Source organism: Microtus oregoni, unplaced genomic scaffold (assembly GCF_018167655.1).
Source record: "Microtus oregoni isolate MIOR12 unplaced genomic scaffold, Mior012 000006F_ref0000085, whole genome shotgun sequence".
In the NCBI taxonomy this organism is placed as follows: domain Eukaryota; kingdom Metazoa; phylum Chordata; class Mammalia; order Rodentia; family Cricetidae; genus Microtus; species Microtus oregoni.
Genome location: NW_024543065.1, coordinates 51,949,104 through 51,968,441, shown reverse-complemented (window position 1 = coordinate 51,968,441; position 19,338 = coordinate 51,949,104). Strand labels below are relative to the sequence as shown.

Below are 19,338 nucleotides of genomic sequence, written 5' to 3'. Positions count from 1 at the left end.
CAGAGCTAGTTCCAGGACAGGTTCCAAAGCCACAGAGAAACCCTGTCTCAAAAAAAAAAAAAAAAAACAAAAAAAAACAAAAAAACAAAAAACAAAAAAAAAAACCAAAAAGCCAACAAGGAGACCAAGTCCCATATGTAAAAGCAAAGAGCCTTTATTTTATGCAAGTTTGCAAACTCAGTCTCTCCGCAAGTCCAACAAATTGGAATAAACAGAAATCCCCCGAGCTCACTTAGAATAGGTTTTTTTTTAAGATTTATTTATTATGTACACAGTATTCAACCTCCACATATGCCTGCAGGCCGGAAAAGGGCATCAGACCTCATTACAGATGGTTGTGAGCCACCATGTGGTTGCTGGGAATTGAACTCAGGACCTCCAGAAGAGCAGTCAGTGCTCTTAACCTCTAAGTCATCTCTCTAGCCCCTAGAATAGGGTTTTTATAGTAGTAAAGGTTGGGGTAAGGGGTTTGTGAGGTTCAGGACCCCTGATTGTCTGACATTTGTCTAGGGGTGTCCTGGTGAGTATGTGCTGGCAGATGATCCTATCTACAGTGGTTGGAATGTTAAGACATTTCATTTGGATGGTCTGTTTTTGGGTGGTGCTCAGGTTTATGGTCCTTCCTGTGACCAGGTATTGATTGCTTCAGGGTAAACTACTGAGACTCGGGCCTCCATTTAAATTTATCAATGGGTGAGACCTACTCTGGCAGGTGATAATGGTTGGAAATAAAGAACTTCCTTTGGGTGAGCTGTTTATATTTAGCTTATCATGGCTGATTCCTGCGTCTGCCAGTGTTGGGATTAAAGATATGTGCCCCCACTGCTTGGCTATTTGTTTGTTTTGGAAATATGGCATATTTATGTTATGTAGCCTTGGCTATCTTGGAACTTCCTCTGTAGACTAGGCTGGCCTGGAACTCAGATATCTGCCTGCCTCTGCCTCCTCTCCCGAGTGCTGGGATTAAGGGTGTGTGCCTCCATTGCCTAGTTTGAATTCAGGTTTTTCAAAGCATTTATCTGCTAGTCAACTTGCCTATATATTTTTGTTTTGTTTTTAAGATTTCTTTTCTTAGTTGGATGGCAGTGGCGCATATCTTTCATTTCATTTCTCAGGAGACAGAAGCAGGTAGAGTTCAAGACCAGTCTGGTCTATAGAGCAAGTCCCAAGACAGCAGGGATACAGAGAAACATGGACTTGAAAACAAAAAAGGAAAAACTGAAGAAAAAAAGATTTATTCTTTTTTTTTTTTCTAAAATGTTTATTTATTTATTATGTATACAATATTCTGTCTGTGTGTATGCCTGCAGGCCAGAAGAGGGCACCAGACCTCATTACAGATGGTTGTGAGCCACCATGTGGTTGCTGGGAATTGAACTCAGGACCTTTAAGAGCAGGCAGTGCTCTTAACCTCTGAGCCATCTCTCCAGCCCCATTATTCTTATTTGTGTATGTGTGGGTCTCTGTGACTGTGTGTGTGTGCCCTCAGAGGCCAAAAGACCTCGAATATAGGAACTTGAGTTACTGGCTGTAGTGAACTCCCTGATAAGGGTGCTAGGAATTGAACACAAGTCCTTTGGAAAGGCAGCCAGTGCTCTTACCCATTGAGCCACCTCTCCAATCTCCCTTTGAAAGTGTGTGTGTGTGTGTGTGTGTGTGTGTGTGTGTGTAAGAGAATGTTATCTAGTGGAGGTCAAAGGGTCTCTATTTCCACCATTTGGGTCTCAAGACAAAAAGCTCAGTGGCAAGCTTTTTCACCCACTAAACAGTCTTGACAACCCCATTTTTTTTTTTTTTGTTTTTTGTTTTTCGAGACAGGGTTTCTCTGTGGTTTTGGAGCCTGTCCTGGAACTAGCTCTGTAGACCAGGCTAGTCTCGAACTCACAGAGATCCGCCTGCCTCTGCCTCCCAAGTGCTGGGATTAAAGGCGTGCGCCACCACCGCCCGGCTTGACAACCCCATTTTGTTTTTTGCCTGTGCGCCTGTGAATACAAGCTTAATCAAGTCTGTGTTACCACTGTTTGTACACTGAGAGGGCAGAGGATGACCTTGGATGGCATTCCTCAGGCTCCACCCACCTTGGTATGTTTGTTTTTGAAACAGGATCAGGCTAGCACCCTTTGGCCTGGAACTCCTCAAGTAGTTAGCGCTGGTCTTGAACTCAAGATTCCCTCCTCAGTGCTGGGGTCACAGTTCTGCCCCGCACACCTGGCTCACTTATTTGAATGAGAATTTTTTGAATTCTTCCCAGAAGGGTCTGGGATGCCAGGTCTCTACCTCACTCAGTTTGACTCCTTCAGAGCACTGGGGATGGGAGCAGGGACAGTGCTAAAAACCACAGTAAAAAAACAGCATTTTGATACCTGTCCAGATTTCCTGTAAAAAAATAAACTGGGGATGGGGGGGGGCTAGCATCCTTTGATCTGACTCCTACCCTTGACCCCTGCAGACTGGAAGAACCTCCCTCCTATAAACCACCAACCCCCAAGGCCAAGCTGGAAGAACCAGAGATGGTGAGATGTTCCTCTAGAGCCCCAGCTACCCTACTTCCCTTCCCACTCTTCCTCCCTGGGGTCGAGTGGGAGGGGGCTGTTGGGCTGGGACAGGGCTCTCTGGGAAGGGCCAAAATGAGGGGTCCTGACTTCTTATTCTTATGTCATGCCACAGCCCTCCCAACTCTTCACTCTGGGGGCCTCAGAGCACAGCTCAGTGAAGACGCCCTACTTCGATGCTGGTGTCTCTTGTGCTGATCAGGTGGGAGTTCCTGGGTAAACTAGGGTGGGTTTACGGCTGGGTTAAGAGTCAGGGGGTCAAGGCTGAGTAGAGTAGAGTGACTTAGGGCTTCTGAGTTGCCCAGGATCAGTGCCTGCAGCAGAGGTACCATCATGGAGACATCCCCCTAGGGTCCCCTCTATGATGGAGACAACATTCCCCTGGGGTCTCCTCTATGATAGAAACATTTCTCTGAGGTCTGGTCAGGAGCTGAGTAAGGAGGTCAAAGCTGCTTGGTGGTTAAAGCCCTGATCGGCACTCAGGGTTAAATAAAGATTGAGGCCAGAGCTTGGTAGCTCCTGCCTGTAATCTCAACCCTTGGGGAGCTGAGGCAGGAGGATTGCAAGAATTCGAATCATAGTGGGTTCAACCAACCTGGGCTATATAGCTCATGTCATGAGTTAAAGAGTGAGACTTTGTTTCAAAATAGCCAAGGAGACCAGCAGGATTGATGACTCAGCAGTTTTGCACTTGCTGTGTCATTGTGAGGACCACAGCTGGAGACTGAGGGAGGGTCTGTGTCACATACTAGGCCATTGCCAAATGCCTGGGACTCCAGCTTTGAGGGTCAGATACCCTCTTCTGGCCTTTGTGTATATACACACACACACATACATACACACACGCGTGCAAATTATTTTCAACAACCAAAAGAAAGGACTGTCAAGCCTGGTGTACTCTCAGTACTTGGGAGTGTAATCCTGGGAGACAGGATTACACTGTTTGAGCCCATCCTATGCTGCATGGTGTATGTGTTTGAAAATACAAAAATCAAGCAGCTCGCAAGAGTGCACACTCATCCCGACACTACGAGTTCAAGGCCAGCCTAGGCAAAAGAAACAAGCAAACATACCACAGAAGAGGTCAAGTGTAAGGATTTGGGTTCAGGGATCAAGGAAGAGGACTGGCAGGGTGAGGAAGCCAGTGTTGGGCAGGATGGCCATACTGAGCAGTTCCGTCCAGGGAGAAAAGGACGACAATGGGGTGGTTGAGTCTTTTTAGCAAAGGATGGTCAGGAATCTTGGACAAAGGGGCAGATCAGGGAATGCCATACTGAGACTGAGGTGACCTTGAATTCCTGCTTGCTCACCACTTGTAGGATACGCCTCGGTATCACGAGCTGCCCACCCTGGAAGAGCGGCCAGGGCCCCTGCTTTTGGGAGCCACAGGCCTGGGACCTTCTCTTCTGGTACCTCCAGTACCCTCTGCTGTGGAGGGGGTTTCCCTGGATCTTGAAGACGAGGAGGAAGATGAGGAGGAAGAAGACTTCCTGGATAAAATTAATCCTATTTATGATGCCCTGTCCTACCCCAGCCCCTCTGATTCCTACCAAGGCAAAGACTTTTTTGTGTCACGGGCCATGTATGTGTGAGGCACAGAGCCTCTGATCTCTCACCTTTCACCCTTGACCCCCCCCCCCAGCTTCCCACCAGTGATCTAGGACACTCTGACTTCCAGACAAGCAAGGGTCAGCTATCATCCCTACAATCCACCTGTGACTTCTTAGTGGCTCCACCGTGACCTCCAACTTATGATTCTGACCCAGACATACCTGCGTGGCTGGAAACCCGGGAATTTTATCTTCCGAGGCAGGGAGCTCGGAGGGTCCTTCTGCACCACCTCTGACCCCCTCAAGGACTCCTAAGACTGTGACCGTCTTGACCTTGCCACTCACTGCCCACCTAGATCTCACCTACTCCTAAAGAAGACTTGGTACCTTGGACTTGCCCTCAGGCAATAGAGTCCCTACAGGTCGGCAAGAAAGGGATCAGGGGCCCCCTGCTGCTCAGACCTGAGCCCTCCAGGCAGCAGAAGCTCACCTGATTCCTCCCCACCCTCCTTCCCAAAGGTGAAAAGGAGAAGACTCCCCTGTGTAAGGTAGGACCTCCCCATCTCCACCCACTCCTGCAGGCAGGAATCTCAGGGTTCATACCCTCTTCTCATCACCCGGTACCCCAGTTCCTGTCTCCAGAGCTGGAGGGGAGAGCCTAATGCAAGTGTGCCTTGCCACCCCAGGTTTGAGAGATTTGCTCTCATCTTGAAGACTACTGAATCCTTTTGTCCTCTATCTAATGGAAGGGAGTTACACATCCCTCTTTAGGGGGTTGGCATGTGTATGAGATGGGGCATCTGGGCATCTGGGTTGGGAGTTTGGGCAATATTATTTTGTAAGCATTTCCTACAAAATATGAATTTATACTTTGATAAAGTCTTGTGTTTTCTGTGAGTTTAGAGTGGGATAGGATATGAGGGAAATGTGTAAGGGCTGGCTAGGGCTTGAAGAAATCAGAGAGCTATAAGTCAATACAAAATTGGTCCCCTCCGCAAAGACCAAAGATATCCCAGAAATTTATAATAGTAATAAGTAAAACCGCATCAACTAAAACAAAATGACAGGGATGCAAGAGGCGTCTGACATGCAGACTGTATTGAAAGGACTGGCTACAACAGCTGCCTAACGATTAACAGCTCAAAGTAATGGAAACAGAGATGAGCACACCAGTAACCGGCCAAGAGGGGCTTAGGTTTAGTAAGTCAATGGCAATTAATAGGCTAAGGGTACTTGAGAGGCTGAGGTCAGCTTGGAAATACGTAACATAGAGTTGGCGGGGTGGGGGACGTCATTAAAAAATAAGTCATGGGGAAAGTATTTTCAAAGAAGCCCCCAAGGCGTGATGGGTAATGTATCTAAATGAATGAGCCAGAGGCAAAGAGATAAGAAGAAACAAGGAATGTGGGTGTAATGGATAAATAACCAGGAGGTAAAAGATTCCAAGACAAGACAGATAATTTAGAGAAAGGCCGGAAGGATGGTGAAAGTGAACGGGCAGAAATGGGCAAAACAGAGTAGAGGAAATGAAGCGCAATGAATGGGAGAATGAATGCTGGGTAATGGGAAAGGAATGAATGGGCCAAAGATAGAAGCTGCGGTGACGCGGGAGCGGCCGGCATGCTGGGTAACACAAGGGGTGGGCTCCGAGGCAGCTGTGGTCAGGGGAAGGCGGGCATTGTGGGTAAGTCAACGCGGGCCACTCTTCACAGGACTGCTTGAGGCTTTCCCGAGGCACTGTGGGAAGGGGTCGCACTTCCGGCTTTGTTGTCGGCGACCCAGCCCCTGCACCGCAGTGCCTGGTGGGGCGCCGGACCTGACCTTGCTGCCTAGCAGCGTCTACGGTGCAACGCACCTCGGCCCATGTCCTTTGACCCCGGCACCTTAGCCAATGAGATAACCAATGAAAACGTCACCGAAGTCGGCCCACTAGACATACCGTAGCCAATCAGAGTGCGAGATGAGCCAAAACTGCCCAATGGTTACAGCGTTTTCTGGGGCGGAGCTCCGCTCCTCCAGGAGGATGGCGGGGCAATGAGCAAGTGGGCGTTGCGAAGCGAGAGGCATCGACGAATGGAGAGCCAGTTCCAGACCCGCGGGGTCGTGAACCAATGGGCATGGGTTATGCCAGCCAATGGGAAAGGCGGAGAAGCGGCACTGAACGATTGACATTGAGAACCAATAGAAATGGGTGTCTCAGCGAGGTGGGCGGTACTTCCTTCCAGAACTCCAATAAAAAGTCCCGCTTTGAGCGTGATGGGCGGATTTTGGAGAAAAATTAACCAATGGGCTCCATGGGGCGGGGAGACAGCCGCGGCGGCGGCAGTGGGTTCGGTTGCGCGGAGCGCACGGGGTAGGAGCGGAGCCCAGGCCGGGAACAGGCGCCGCTGCCGCCGCCAGTGAGAACCGGGTCCGAGTTGGGTGGGAGGTGGCTGAGGTCGCATCCGGGAGTGTGTGTGGCCCCTGACCTCTGCCCTCTGACCCTTCCCCTCGCAGATACCATGGGGAACGTGTTGGCCGCTAGCTCTCCGCCCGCAGGGCCACCGCCGCCTCCTACGCCGTCCCTCGTGGGGCTACCGCCGCCGCCGCCTTCGCCGCCCGGCTTTACGCTGCCGCCGCTCGGGGGTGGCCTGGGCACAGGGTCGAGCGCGGGCCGCGGCTCGGAACGGACTCCCGGGTCTGCGCCCGGCGGCGCTGCTGGGGCCTCGGACGATGGGGGCTGCGGCTGCCTGCCCAATCCGGGCACGTTCGAGGAATGCCACCGGAAGTGCAAAGGTGAGGGATGCCGGGCCCAGCTTACCTGAGGGAAAGGGGAAGGACCCCGGAGGATTGGCGCGCACCGTTGCAATCATTGAACAGAATGTTAGGAGTTGTGGATGGGATGGGACGGTGGGACCTTGAACTTGGAGGTCGGAACTGCGATCAGATGGCGAAGCCCCTGGGAAGAATGCCACAGCAGGAGAGAGAAATCTTGGACACTGCGAGCCCCGGGACCAACACCGCCAGACTCTTTAGTGTGGGTGATCAGAAAATGAATTATGGCCCAAGGTCACAGTGTCAGCAAGGTGTTCCCCAATGTTCCTGTAAGGGGTGCAACCCAAGGGATCTGGATCTTGGCGTAGGATCATTTTGATCGTAAGAGAGGTACACTTCTATCTTTGATGCCAAAATACGTGTTAACTTATAAAGTACTTGAAACAGTTCTGTGTGATGAGAATCCGCATTGTATGGATGAGAAGTTTGGCTAGAAAGTGAGTTTCCTAAATCCAGGTGATTGCACTGGGTTTTAGAAACAACCAGAGGGCCGGGCGGTGGTGGCGCAAGCCGGGCGGTGGTGGCGCACGCCTTTAATCCCAGCACTCGGGAGGCAGAGGCAGGCGGATCTCTGTGAGTTCGAGACCAGCCTGGTCTACAAGAGCTAGTTCCAGGACAGGCTCCAAAACCACAGAGAAACCCTGTCTCGAAAAACCAGAGGGCCCAGCACCATTCACTGGGCAGTTTCCTTTAGTGGTGGGATGTTCTGTGAGACGTGGATCTCCAGAGAGAGCTGGGGCTGGGAGGAGAGCAGGAGGAATTTGGAGTGTAACAGCATCTCTCTTCTACAGAGCTGTTTCCAGTGCAGATGGAGGGTGTCAAACTTACAGTCAACAAAGGATTGAGTAACCGCTTCCAGGTGAGTCTGTGGTGTCATGACCCTCCATGCATACACCTCCCCTCATGCTCCTAAAGGCCTGGGTTTTTTGGGTGGTGCCAAGTAGATAGCACTCTAGTGGCTTACGCTTCTGATCTCAGCACTGGCAGGGGCTGAAGCGGGCAGACCCTATGTCCCAGGCCAGCCTTGGGATGCATAGCAAGACCCTGTATCAAACATAAAAGGAAAATGAGCAAGAAGAGTCTCACACATTCCAGGATGGCTACTCTAGGGGGAGTGGGAAGGTTTGGATTTAGGGGCCCAGAATTTAAAGGTGCCTCTTACCCTGCAGCCTCAAGCCGGGGTGTCACGACAGGTGTGTACCCCACTCTAGCCCCACTTTTCTCCCTAGGTGCCTCTCAATCTTATCTGGCCAAGCCTGGTGTTTGTTTTGTTCGGCTGCTGGGTTGGATGGTTTGCCACCCAGTGTTCACTCCCTGCCCAGCCCCAAAACTCTGTCTTTGGATAAGCCAGCTTTGCCAGGACCCCATACATAGCTCACTCTCTTCCCCCAGGTGACCCACACAGTAGCCCTCGGCACAATTGGAGAGTCCAATTACCACTTTGGGGTTACGTACGTGGGAACGAAGCAGCTGAGTCCCACAGAGGTAAGGTTCCTTTGGTCATTCTTCCATTGAGCGAATAATGAATAAGTGACAGGCTCGGAGGTGGTATTAGGACAGGTGATTCCCTCCTGCAGCATCATCCCTAGTGTACTTGTTCTTTGTTTGGTCCTGGGTTGGGTGATCGAAGAGGGGGGCAGATACATCAAGACCCAGTGATGACCTGGATGCTGGGAACCAGGTTTAGGACCAGGAATGTCAGACTCTGTACTTGGACGTCCTCTAGGGGGCGCCGGAGAGCCACGGAAAAATGTGGCAAGGGGAGGAAATGGGGTTAGATGATTGCTTCAGGTGTTGCTCCTGCTGCCCTAGCAGGGGGTGGATAGTGGGATGTGGAGTTTTGGGAGGGGTAGGAACTGGTCCTGAGTCTGCTTATGTTACCTGTTCTTGTTTTTTGCTTTTGGAGACAAAGTCTCATGTCCCAGCTGGGCTTGAGCTATAGCTGAGGATGATTTTAAACTGTCTTTGTCTCCCCACATGCTGGGGTTTCAGGCATAAGTCATCATGTGTGGGTTTTATCTGGTGCTGGGAATCAAACCCAGGGCATTCTAGGCAAGCATTCTTACCAACTGAATTAACATCCTCAACACTTAATGTGTGCACTTTGCGTGAAGTATGCACGCGTGCAGGTGCCGGTTCCAGCGTTTGCATTTGCAAAGACCAAAATGGAACATCTGATCTGGAAGCTTACTGTCTTAGCTGGAGTGGCTGACCAGCCAGCTCACAGGACCTACTGTCTCTGCAGTGTTAGAGTGACGGGCATGAGCAGCCATACCTGGTGCTTATGCAAGTACTGGAGATTTGAACCATGGTTCTCATCATACTTGTGTGTAGGAGAGTTCTTACCTATCCTACCAAGCCCTGGCTGGACTAGAACTCTTTGTGTAAATCATGCTGGTATCCAACTCAGATCTTTTTGCCCTTCTGCCTCTGTCTCCCAGGTATTGGGATTCAAGATTTGTGCCTCCGTGCCTGATACTTTTTTTCTTTTGTAAACCCTCTCCACTATTCACCTCCAGATCAGCAAGGTCTGGCCACTGACAAGGAGTAAATGCTTCCTGCAGCTGCTTTAGAGTAGCTAGGGTATCTTGCTTGGCTGCCCATCTGTAGGAGGCTTCTAGTGTTGGGAGGCAGAAAAGCTGTGAAGTGCACACTAACTTACGTTTATTTGTGTCGGGGGAGGCCTGTGGGGGCAGTCGTTTCTTTGCTTCTACCTTGTGTGTCCTGTGATTGAACTCATGTCCTCAGGCTTGGTGACAAGCGCCTTGACCTCCCTACTGAGCCATCTCATTGGCCCCTCTAGATGTGTTCTGGAGAGTAGAGGGAGTAGATATGTAGGAGTCCAAACTGGACTATGACATTACTTGGAGATTGGGAAGTCCCCGGGTGTGGGAAGCAAGTGGCCTGTAATAGTTGGAGAGGAAAGCCAGGCGATGGTGGCGCACGCCTTTAATCCCAGCACTCGGGAGGCCGAGGCAGGCGGATCTCTGTAAGTTCGAGACCAGCCTGGTCTACAGAGCTAGTTCCAGGATAGGCTCCAAAAGCCACAGAGAAACCCTGTCTCGAAAAAAAAAAAAAAAAAAATAGTTGGAGAGGAAGTATGCCATCCTGGCAGAGAAGACATGGTGGCAGGAATGGAAGACCCCTGAGGAGGTTGTGTTGTCAGTCAGCAAGCAGAGCCTACCTACAAAATATGAGTTCAAGCCCAGGCCACACAGCAAGACCTACTTGCATAAATTAGTAAACAGACATACAAACTAAAGAGCATGCTGGTGGATCAGACCTGTAACCTAGCACTTGAGAGGTCACAAGTGTCCTGTGTGACACAGCTGGTGTGCTGACTGGCTTGTGTCTGCTTGATGCGAGCTGCAGACATCTGGGAATGCCACCCCCAGATGACTGCAGGGCGTGTTCGTGAGTGATGATAGATGTGAGGGCCCAGCTCACTGGTGGTCCTCAGCACTCAGATCCTGTCCCAACATCCCTCAGTGATGCACTGTGCTGTGGAACTAGAAGGCAAAGTCCATCTTTTCTCCCCCAGTTAACTTTTGGTGCTGGTGCTCATCTCAGCAACGGAAACAAAGAGCATTCCTTTGAGGCTGCTCTGAGCAATGCGAAGCCCTATCTCAAAGAGAGAGAGAGTAACTGGGCTGTGGTGGCACACACCCTTTATGCCAGCACTCAAGAGGCAGGAGGATCTCTGCATTTGTGACCAGCCTGCTTTACAGAGTTCCAGGACAGCCAGGGCTACTCAGAGAAGCCAGGGCTTGAAAAACTTTAAAAGAAAAAAAAAAAAGCCGCAGCTAATCAGTACCCAGATTATTGGCCTGGCAGGATGAGCCGTGACAGAAGCATTGGGCTCACAATCCAGCAGTTCCAGAGGGGGCTGGGTTGCTGAGGGGACCAAAATGGGCACGGGCAAGCACTGAGGAGGCTTCCTGGAGGAAGGGCTTCTTGCTTAGACTTACTGCTGTGTTGCTTCTCTGACCTCTAAGCTGCCCTCTGCCCCACAGGCCTTTCCCGTGCTGGTAGGTGACATGGACAACAGTGGCAGCCTCAATGCACAGGTCATCCATCAGCTGAGCCCAGGCCTCAGGTCCAAGATGGCCATCCAGGTGAGTCGTGCATGGATGTGTGTAGCCTGTCACCCTCACAGGTGCTCCCTCATCCGTGGTCCTCACACTGCCCCTCCCCCACAGACCCAGCAGTCAAAGTTCGTGAACTGGCAGGTGGATGGGGAGTACCGGGGTTCTGACTTCACGGCTGCTGTCACCTTAGGGAACCCAGATGTCTTGGTGGGTTCAGGTAAGAGGTGGGGGAGGGGCTCGTGGGTGGTCCTGAGGCCTTGATCCCCCTTCCCCACAAGGCATGTGTGACTTTGTCTCTTGCGGTCTCCCATGCTTCCCTCTGAGGGATGGCAGAGTAGGAAGGAACAACTTGAGACGCTTGGGTGTCAGACAAGCTTGTGATCCCAGTGCTTGCAAGGCTAAGGCAGGGCAGTGTCCCTGCTATGAATCCCTGCCTCAAAAAAAAAAAAAATAAAAAAAAAAATAAAAAACAAAAGGCCAGGTGTGGTCACACCTGTAATCCCAGGGCTGGAGAGGATCAAAGATCAGGTTTGGAACCCTTTAGGGAAGAAGGTACATGTTCTTTTTTTAAAAAAAATTATTAGCCAGGTGGTGGTGGCGCACGCCTTTAATCCCAGCACTCGGGAGGCAGAGGCAGGCGAATCTCTGTGAGTTCGAAGCCAGCCTGATCTACAAGAGCTAGTTCCAGGACAGGCTCCAAAACCACAGAGAAACCCTGTCTCAAAAAACCAAAAAAAAAAAAAATATTTGCTGTGTATGGTGTTTGCCTGCATGTGCGTCTGTTGCCCTGAGAGACAGAAGAGCATATCCACCCCCTTGAGCTGGGATTAGACTGCTGCGAGCCACCTTATGGCTGCTGGACATAGGATCTGGGACCCCTGAAGGACACCTTTAAGGCTAGTCTGCACTACATAGTGAGGTGGTCTTTGAAACAAAGAAACCAAAATAAATGGATAATAAATGTGGGTTTGGTGATACAAACCTATACTCAACCTGTACTCGGGCACAGGGCAGATTGGTGCTGGTGAAGGCCAGCCTGGAGCATTGGCTCTCTGCTGCTGTGGTAGAAGCGCCATGGCTTACAGTTCCAGAGAGTTTGTCGTGGCAGTGAGACATGACAGCAAGTGGCACGCATGGCAACAGAAACAGGAAGCAAAGAGACCACACTGGAAATGGCATGAGGCTTTGAAAGTTCAGAGCCTACCTCCAGTGACAAATTCTCAAGCAAGGCCACGCCTCCTGGGCCTCCAAACAGCACGACCCTGAGATGCAGAGGAAGCAGAAATGATCAGGGGAGGGCATGTGGTGTGCTAAAAGACAACCTTGGGCCGTATGGTGGTGGCACACGCCTTTAATCGGGAGGCAGAGGCAGGCGGATCTCTGGGAGACCAGCCTGGTCTACAAGAGCTATTTCCAGGACGGGCACCAAAGCTACAGAGAAACCCAGTCTCGCAAAAAAAAAAAAAAGACAACCTTGGTCTATTCTCATGGATCAGTGACGATGAGGGTGGGGACATAGTTCAACCCTGGACTGCTGCTGTCTGCTTGGTCATGTGGACCCTAGTGATACTGGTGAATCTTTATGGGCTCATGGCACTATCAGGTCAGGCACATGCTGGGTACCAGGTGATGGGAACTATTCTTAGTGTGAGACATGGACTTGGGGGTAATAGCGTGTGGAAAGGTGGCACAGGGTGGCCATGTCCCGGCGAGGAACAACCAGACAGGTCAAAGTGGGTACTGATATCTGGACTTCTCTTGGCGGGGGGGGGGGGGGGGGGGCAGGGTTTCTCTGTAGCTTTGGTACCTGCCCTGGAACTAGCTCTTGTAGACCAGGTTGGCCTCAAACTCAGAGATCCCCCTGACTCTGGGATTAAAGGCGTGTGCTACCACTGCCCAGCTTCCATTCTTTTTTGGTTGCAGACAGAAGTTGGCTGCTCGCCTGTCTTGTTCGCACTTTGAATGTGTGCTGAGTGTGCCCCATACAGTGTATTTAAGTACTGGTGATGGGGTAGTGAGCAGAGTCCACCCCTTTCTGTCCATCCCAGGGACTCTAGATAAAGAGCACAGAGATGTCAGGTATAGATGGGTATGTCTTAACACCTGCCTGGGTCCAGCAGTGAGGTGCTTGCGAGCAAGGTCCTGGGTTCTAGTCCTAGCACCATAAAAAAATGGTTTTGTTCTTGAGGACTGGCTTGGAGTTGAACAGAGCTTTGGCTGCCTATCTCCTGAGTGGTGGTGGGATTAGAGTGTGCCGCTCTACCTGCAAGCATGTGTTTTACCTCCAAATATTTGTACGATGCATTTGTTACTCTTAGGAGTCCTGCTCAAAGCGAGTTCAAAGGACTGGTTGCTCCTTCTTTTTACTTTATTTATCGTTGTGTGTGGGTGCACGCCACTGGTGCAAGTGCAGGTCAGGACAACTTTGAGGAGCTGATGATCCTTCTGCTGCAGTTACCAGGGATGGCAGTTGGCAGGCTCTCGCCTTGGGGACCCTCTGGCTGGCCCAGCTATGATGGCTTCTAACACAAGGCCTTATCTTCACTGGAGAGTGCCCAAGACAGCTACTCCAAAATGGCAGTACCTCAGCCAAGAGGCAAAAAAAGGAGGGGGTGATCTTTTTAAACAAAAAAAGGGGGGAGTGGTTTACTGGCATTTTGGGGATGGTAGGGTCTCTAGCTAGAACACAGATGCCTGCCCTCCAGGCATCCTACCTTTACATCTGCAGAATGACTGGTATTTTTCTTTTTGGTTTTTTGAGACAGGGTTCCTCTGTAGCTTTGGAGCCTGTCCTGGATCTAGCTCTTGTAGACCTCGGACTCACATTCATCCGCCTGCCTCTGCCTCCCGAGTGCTGGGATTACACCCGGCGACTGGTAGTCATTTAAGACGCTGTCAGCAGAGCTGTCCTAGTGGTACACAGATCTTTATGAGTTTCAGGACAGCCAGGGCCATGCAGAGAAACCCTGTCAAAACTAAAAGAGCTATCAGCTTTGAGCAGATCAGGTTAGAACCTGTGGGACCTTCCAGCTTGCCTTCCTGAGACCTGCCCTTACCTTGGCCTTCCAGCCTGCCCTCCTGAGACCTGCCCTTACCTTGGCAGTTGCAATTTGGATGATACTAGTCAGTCCCTTAGGACATTAGGTTCGTTCATCCATTTGCTTGAAGAAAGTGATTTTATTGGTGACTTCTGAAGTGCCTGGCTTTATGATCCTCGTTCATGCATTTGCAGTGCTAAAGATGGAAGCCAAGACTAGGCAAGTTCTCCACCTCTGTACCACATCCCCAAACCCTCGCTCGGGGAGTCTAGGCAAGGGGATCTACCTCTGGGGTGTGTCCCCACTAGAAATTCATTCAAAGCTTTTGTGCTTTAAGCCTCAGGATGTGACTTTGGCTAGACTGTCCTTGGGTGTGCCAAGTTTAGCCGCTGACAACACACCCTCCAAGTTGTGCCCATCAGAAGTATACATTGCGGAAACCAGTGCTATCCTTAAAACTCCTGTCTTTGTGGGGCTTCTACGGTGGGGACCAGTGCAGGCAAGCTTGGGAGGAACAGCAGGGCCTCCTAGGTAGCCTGGGATAGAGAGGTCAAGAATCAGGACTGCGAAGGCTGGAGTTGAGCTTCGGGTCATTGCACATATCAACGCCATGGGCTCTGTTCATCTGCAGCACTACAGGCTGGATGGTAGAGCACCTAACACTTGGGAGGAGGGGGCAGGAGAATCCCCAAAAGTTCCAGGCCATCCAGAGTTACGTAGAGAGTATTAAACAACGGCAAAGAACAAGGTAGGACCAACAGGGTGGCTTAGCAGGGAAAGGCACTTGCTGCCATGCCTGAGTTTGATCCCTGTGACAAACACACAAGGAAACCAGCTCCACAAGTTGTCTTCTGATCTATGTACACTTGCACGAGCAATGTACACATGCTTGCACAACTACTGATGAAATCTTGAGTAGAGTGCGGTGGCACGTGCCTATAATCCAGCCACTTGGGTGGACAAGGCAGAAGAATTGCCACAAGTTTGAGGCTAGCCAGAACCACATAGCAAGATCCTTTATTGAAGCAGGGTCTCTATGTAGACCAGGTTGGCCTCAAACTCTCTTCCTGCCTCTTCCTCGGTCACATGTGTTGGGATTAAGGTCTCACCTGGCATGAGACCCTCTTTTTGGTTTTTCAAGACAGGATTTCTCTGTAACTTTTGGAACCTGTCCTAGAACTAGCTCTTGTAGACCAGGCTGGCCTCGAACTCATGGAGATCCGCCTGCCTCTACCTCCCGAGTGCTGGGATTGAAGCCCTGCGCCACCACGGCCCACGAGGATCATCCAGGTTAAATTCCTAGGATCCAGATGCCAGTTCATAATCACCTGTAACTGATCAGGCAATTTGATAACCTATTCTGGCCTGTGGACCCAGGTGTGCATGTCACAGAGACATACGTGTAGGCAAAACACCCATACACATCTTTAAAAAATTAAGTCCAAAACTGGGCTATGGTGGTACCGCTAATCTGGTCATATATTGGGCTAAAATGGGAGGGCTGCGTGTTCAAGGCATGCCTGGCCCACGTGCTAAGACCCTGGCTGGAGGGAATAAAGAGCTGCAAGCTCCTAAGAGGAAGAGGCTTCAAATTCAGCCCATTAGGACAGGGCTGAGGAGGACGTGTCAGCCAGGTGTCCCATGCTGGTCTCAGTTTACGCACTAAAGGAGATCAGATCTGGGGCACGCCTTGTAGATGTTTAGCCAGCTGGGTCAAGGGAGAGCTTCAGTGACAGGCTGTATCACGCAAGCCTACAAAGCTCTGAAGCTTGGTCCAGCGCATAGGACACCACAGATTATTGTGAGGGTCTCAGATCCTCCCAGAGCACTGGGGAGCTATGGCACGTTCTCGGGAGAGAGCAGTTGGGTTGTGCTGTGATAAGACCCCCTAGCCTCTTATGTGCTATGGGGTCTCCTGGAGATAGAGGAGGCTGGGCATAGTGAAATGATTTGTGGGGAACAGTGGCACCCCAAAGCTAAGGACTGTTAGAGATACACTTAGGGCTGGGTTAGTCCTTACTCCCAGAGGTCCCTACAGCTGTGGTGGAGAGGTGTTCTGCCTTGAAGTTGCTGTCTATAGATGACCACTCAGGACTTTGGCTCCATTTCCTCTGGGTTGGTTGGTTGATTGGTTCATTAATGGTGGTCAGAGGTGTGCCCAGATTGGGTTGATCCTGTCCTGAAGCTGATAGTCCCCTGCTCACTGAGGAAACACTCATACTAGCTCCTGAGTCCATCAGCCCTGGGTACCTCTGTCTAAGATTCTGGGCCCCACCTCACCTCCCACTTCTGGGGGGAGGGCCTCAATCCCTGCACATTCTATGGGAATACACCCCTCTGCTGGATTAGGGAAGCTCCTCAGAAAGGCCCATGACTGTCCTGAGGATTACTAGCAGGAGGAGCCCCTGTGGAGAGGTAAATCCAGGCCTACTGGGCCCTAGAGTCTGAGCGCCTTCTTCTCCTGCAGGAATCCTCGTTGCCCACTATCTCCAGAGCATCACGCCATGTCTGGCCCTGGGGGGAGAGCTCGTCTACCACCGGCGGCCTGGAGAAGAGGGCACTGTCATGTCTCTAGCTGGGAAATACACACGTGAGCCTGGGGCACGCTTGTGGTCTGAGGGAGGAGGCTGTGGCCTGTACCTCGGAATGAGGGAAGAGCTCTAGGCTCTGAACAATGAGGCTGAGTTTCCAGATGCTCTCATCCCTTTGATACCCAGCCCTCACCCAACTCTGCTCTCCTAGTGAACAACTGGTTGGCAACAGTAACGCTGGGCCAGGCAGGCATGCACGCGACTTATTACCACAAAGCCAGTGACCAGGTGAGCTGGAGGGAGTGCTTCCTAGTTTGGCTGGTGCTGTTGGTGTGCCCAGAAGCCCCACTGGGCAGCTCACGGGTGCCGGGCCCTCCCTCCCCAGCTGCAGGTGGGCGTGGAGTTCGAGGCCAGCACCAGGATGCAGGACACTAGCGCCTCCTTTGGGTACCAGCTGGACCTGCCCAAGGCCAACTTCCTCTTCAAAGGTAAGGAAGGCCTCGGTTTCCCTCCTGGAAAACACAGGGGTGACTCAGCTGCCTGTGTGCACTTGTGAATTCCTCAGGGCGGTTATCAAACAGGCACATCTCGTGAGTGTTAGCCTCTCTAGCAAGCTCTCTCCCCTTCTGCTGAATGAAAGGCAGCATGTGGAGCTTCTGGCCCTCCCCATTCTCTCCTGCCTTGCTGCTGTGGTGAAACACCACAACCATAAGCAAGGTGGGGAGGAAAGGTTTATTTTGACTTACAGCTCTCCGGTCACACTTGTGTCACTGAGAAGTCAGGGAAGGAACTGGTGCAGAAGGCTGTGGAGACTGCCTAGTGACTTTGCTCCTTATGGCCTCCTCAGCCTGCTTTTCTATATCCCCAGGACTACTAGCCCCTGGGTGACCCCACCCACAGTGAGCTGGGTATTCCCACGTCAATTAAGAAAATGCCCTACAGGCTTGCCTGCCACCTGGTCTTCTGAAGACAGTTCAGTCAGGGTTCCCTCAAGTGACACACAAGTGGGGAAACAGCCCGTTAGAGTTAGGGGGTGGCAGTCAGGTCCAGACTGTCCTAGGGAGTAACCCGGTCTTTTCAAACCTGGGTGATCTGAGTCTTAGGTGGTCACAGCTCTCTTTGGGGCCCTGATGCTGGGGTCTGCTTGTGACCACAGTCCCCTGCAGTTAGGGGTCAATTGAGTCCAGCCCTGCTACCCTTGTCCTGTTCGTTCTGTCCCTTTCCCTGGGGACAGCTAAGTTGGCGCCCAACCCCTAAGGTTCTCATGCACCTGCACGTTCATTCCCAGAGATCAGGGCTTGGGAGAGGAGCGGCCCAAGTAGCTGCTTGACATGTGACAGGGCTGGTGTGACTACCCACGGAGGTGATCAGGCACATCTACCCACCCATTCTCTTCCGGCCCACAGGCTCTGTGAACAGTAACTGGATCGTGGGCGCCACGCTGGAAAAGAAGCTGCCGCCTCTTCCCCTGACGCTGTCCCTCTGCGCCTTCCTGAACCACCGCAAGAATAAGTTCCTGTGCGGCTTTGGCCTCACCATCGGCTGAGCCCTCTTGCCGTTCCTCTGCAGACTACCACTGGGCTGGCCGCCTTCCCCTCCTCTCCCTCCCTCCTGGGGTCTGGGCAGCGGGAAGGAGGGGATCCACCCCACGCCCGAGGATCCCTAGTGCCAGGGGATAGTGTCCAGGGGGCCTGGGGTCCCAGAGGGAGTTCTGGAATCTGAAAGGCACTCAGTACTGAGCGCTCCGGCAGAGGCAGCCGGACAGGCTCAGGGACGAAAGACATGACGTGATGTCCCTGTCCTCCCGAGGGCAGCAGAGGAGCGCCCGGCCGCCCGTCACTTTTCCTCTCCACCCCTCCATAGAAATCATGTTTATAAGTTATGGAAGAACCGGGACATTTTACAGAAAAAAACTTAAACAAAAAATACACATGGAAAAAAAAAATCTGAGAGGCCTCGATTTTCTCCACTTGCTGAGCACAGCTGCCAGCAGGGGGCGCCGAGGGTCACGGGTACGCAGTAACAGGATAGGGAAAGCCTGGCCCAGTGTCAGTCACCCTCTCGAGGTGCGTACATCACAGAAGGGTGGCTCCAGGTCACTTGCCCCTGTGTGGCCTGACCCTGAGAGGTGGCAGAGGACTTTGTCTCTACAAATAGGGTGGGGGCAGGGAGATGGGACTCCGGAGCCTCCCTGTTCCAAAAAGGGCTGAGGTGGTAGCTTGTGGTGACTTTCTCCGGGTAGGAAGGTCAGAGGTCTCGGAAACTTCAGGAAGAAACTAAGTTCCTGGAAGAAATTCAGCACAATACAGAAAGTAGCTCTCGGGAAGGAAGGGGCCCTTGGACCTTCCCAGACTGAAACAAAGGAAGTGTCCAGCTTTATTTTTTGCTGGTTGAAGATGTAACTGGACCTCACGTGTCAGGCAGGTGCTGGGTCACCAAAGTGCTTTTCCATGGGGCTACATTCCGGCCCTTGCTCTAGTGGGGTGTAGTACTGACTTCAAACTGGGTCCTGCTTCTGTGGCTGGAGTCATGCGCTCCTCATGGCTCCCTGTTGGAAGTGTTGGATTTTGTAATGCCAAGCAAGACTCAAACTGGCTCGTGTCCCTGTAGACAACAACACCGAAACCCTTTCTGCATGTTCTGGGGATGTTAGCTGGCCAATGGAGCTGACCCTTAATAACCCACGGAAATCTCACCACACCCACTTCTTGCCATGCCAGTGTTCAATAAAGCCAAAGCTAACAGGCCTGGGCCTGGCCAGGCAC

At 51.7% G+C, this 19,338-nt stretch overlaps 2 protein-coding genes across 2 annotated transcripts in view; both read left to right on the top strand.

Moving 5' to 3' along the window:
• Nucleotides 1-4,957, top strand: part of Nectin2 (nectin cell adhesion molecule 2) — a 33,939-nt gene extending 28,982 nt beyond the window's left edge. Inside the window, exons 7-9 of the mRNA XM_041654355.1 lie at nucleotides 2,450-2,513; nucleotides 2,668-2,754; nucleotides 3,872-4,957. Coding sequence (XP_041510289.1) covers nucleotides 2,450-2,513; nucleotides 2,668-2,754; nucleotides 3,872-4,144 — 424 coding nt within the window. The 3' untranslated portion in view covers nucleotides 4,145-4,957. The remainder of the gene's footprint in view (nucleotides 1-2,449; nucleotides 2,514-2,667; nucleotides 2,755-3,871) is intronic.
• Nucleotides 4,958-6,408: 1,451 nt separating this feature from the next.
• Tomm40 (translocase of outer mitochondrial membrane 40) lies at nucleotides 6,409-18,504 on the top strand. The gene is made up of 10 exons (XM_041653799.1): nucleotides 6,409-6,501; nucleotides 6,599-6,877; nucleotides 7,708-7,775; nucleotides 8,309-8,401; nucleotides 10,930-11,031; nucleotides 11,116-11,221; nucleotides 16,510-16,632; nucleotides 16,785-16,861; nucleotides 16,959-17,061; nucleotides 17,980-18,504. The coding sequence occupies exons 2-10, from the start codon at nucleotides 6,604-6,606 to the stop codon at nucleotides 18,117-18,119; spliced, it is 1,086 nt and encodes a 361-aa protein (XP_041509733.1). The 5' UTR covers nucleotides 6,409-6,501; nucleotides 6,599-6,603; the 3' UTR covers nucleotides 18,120-18,504.
• Nucleotides 18,505-19,338: the final 834 nt, after the last annotated feature.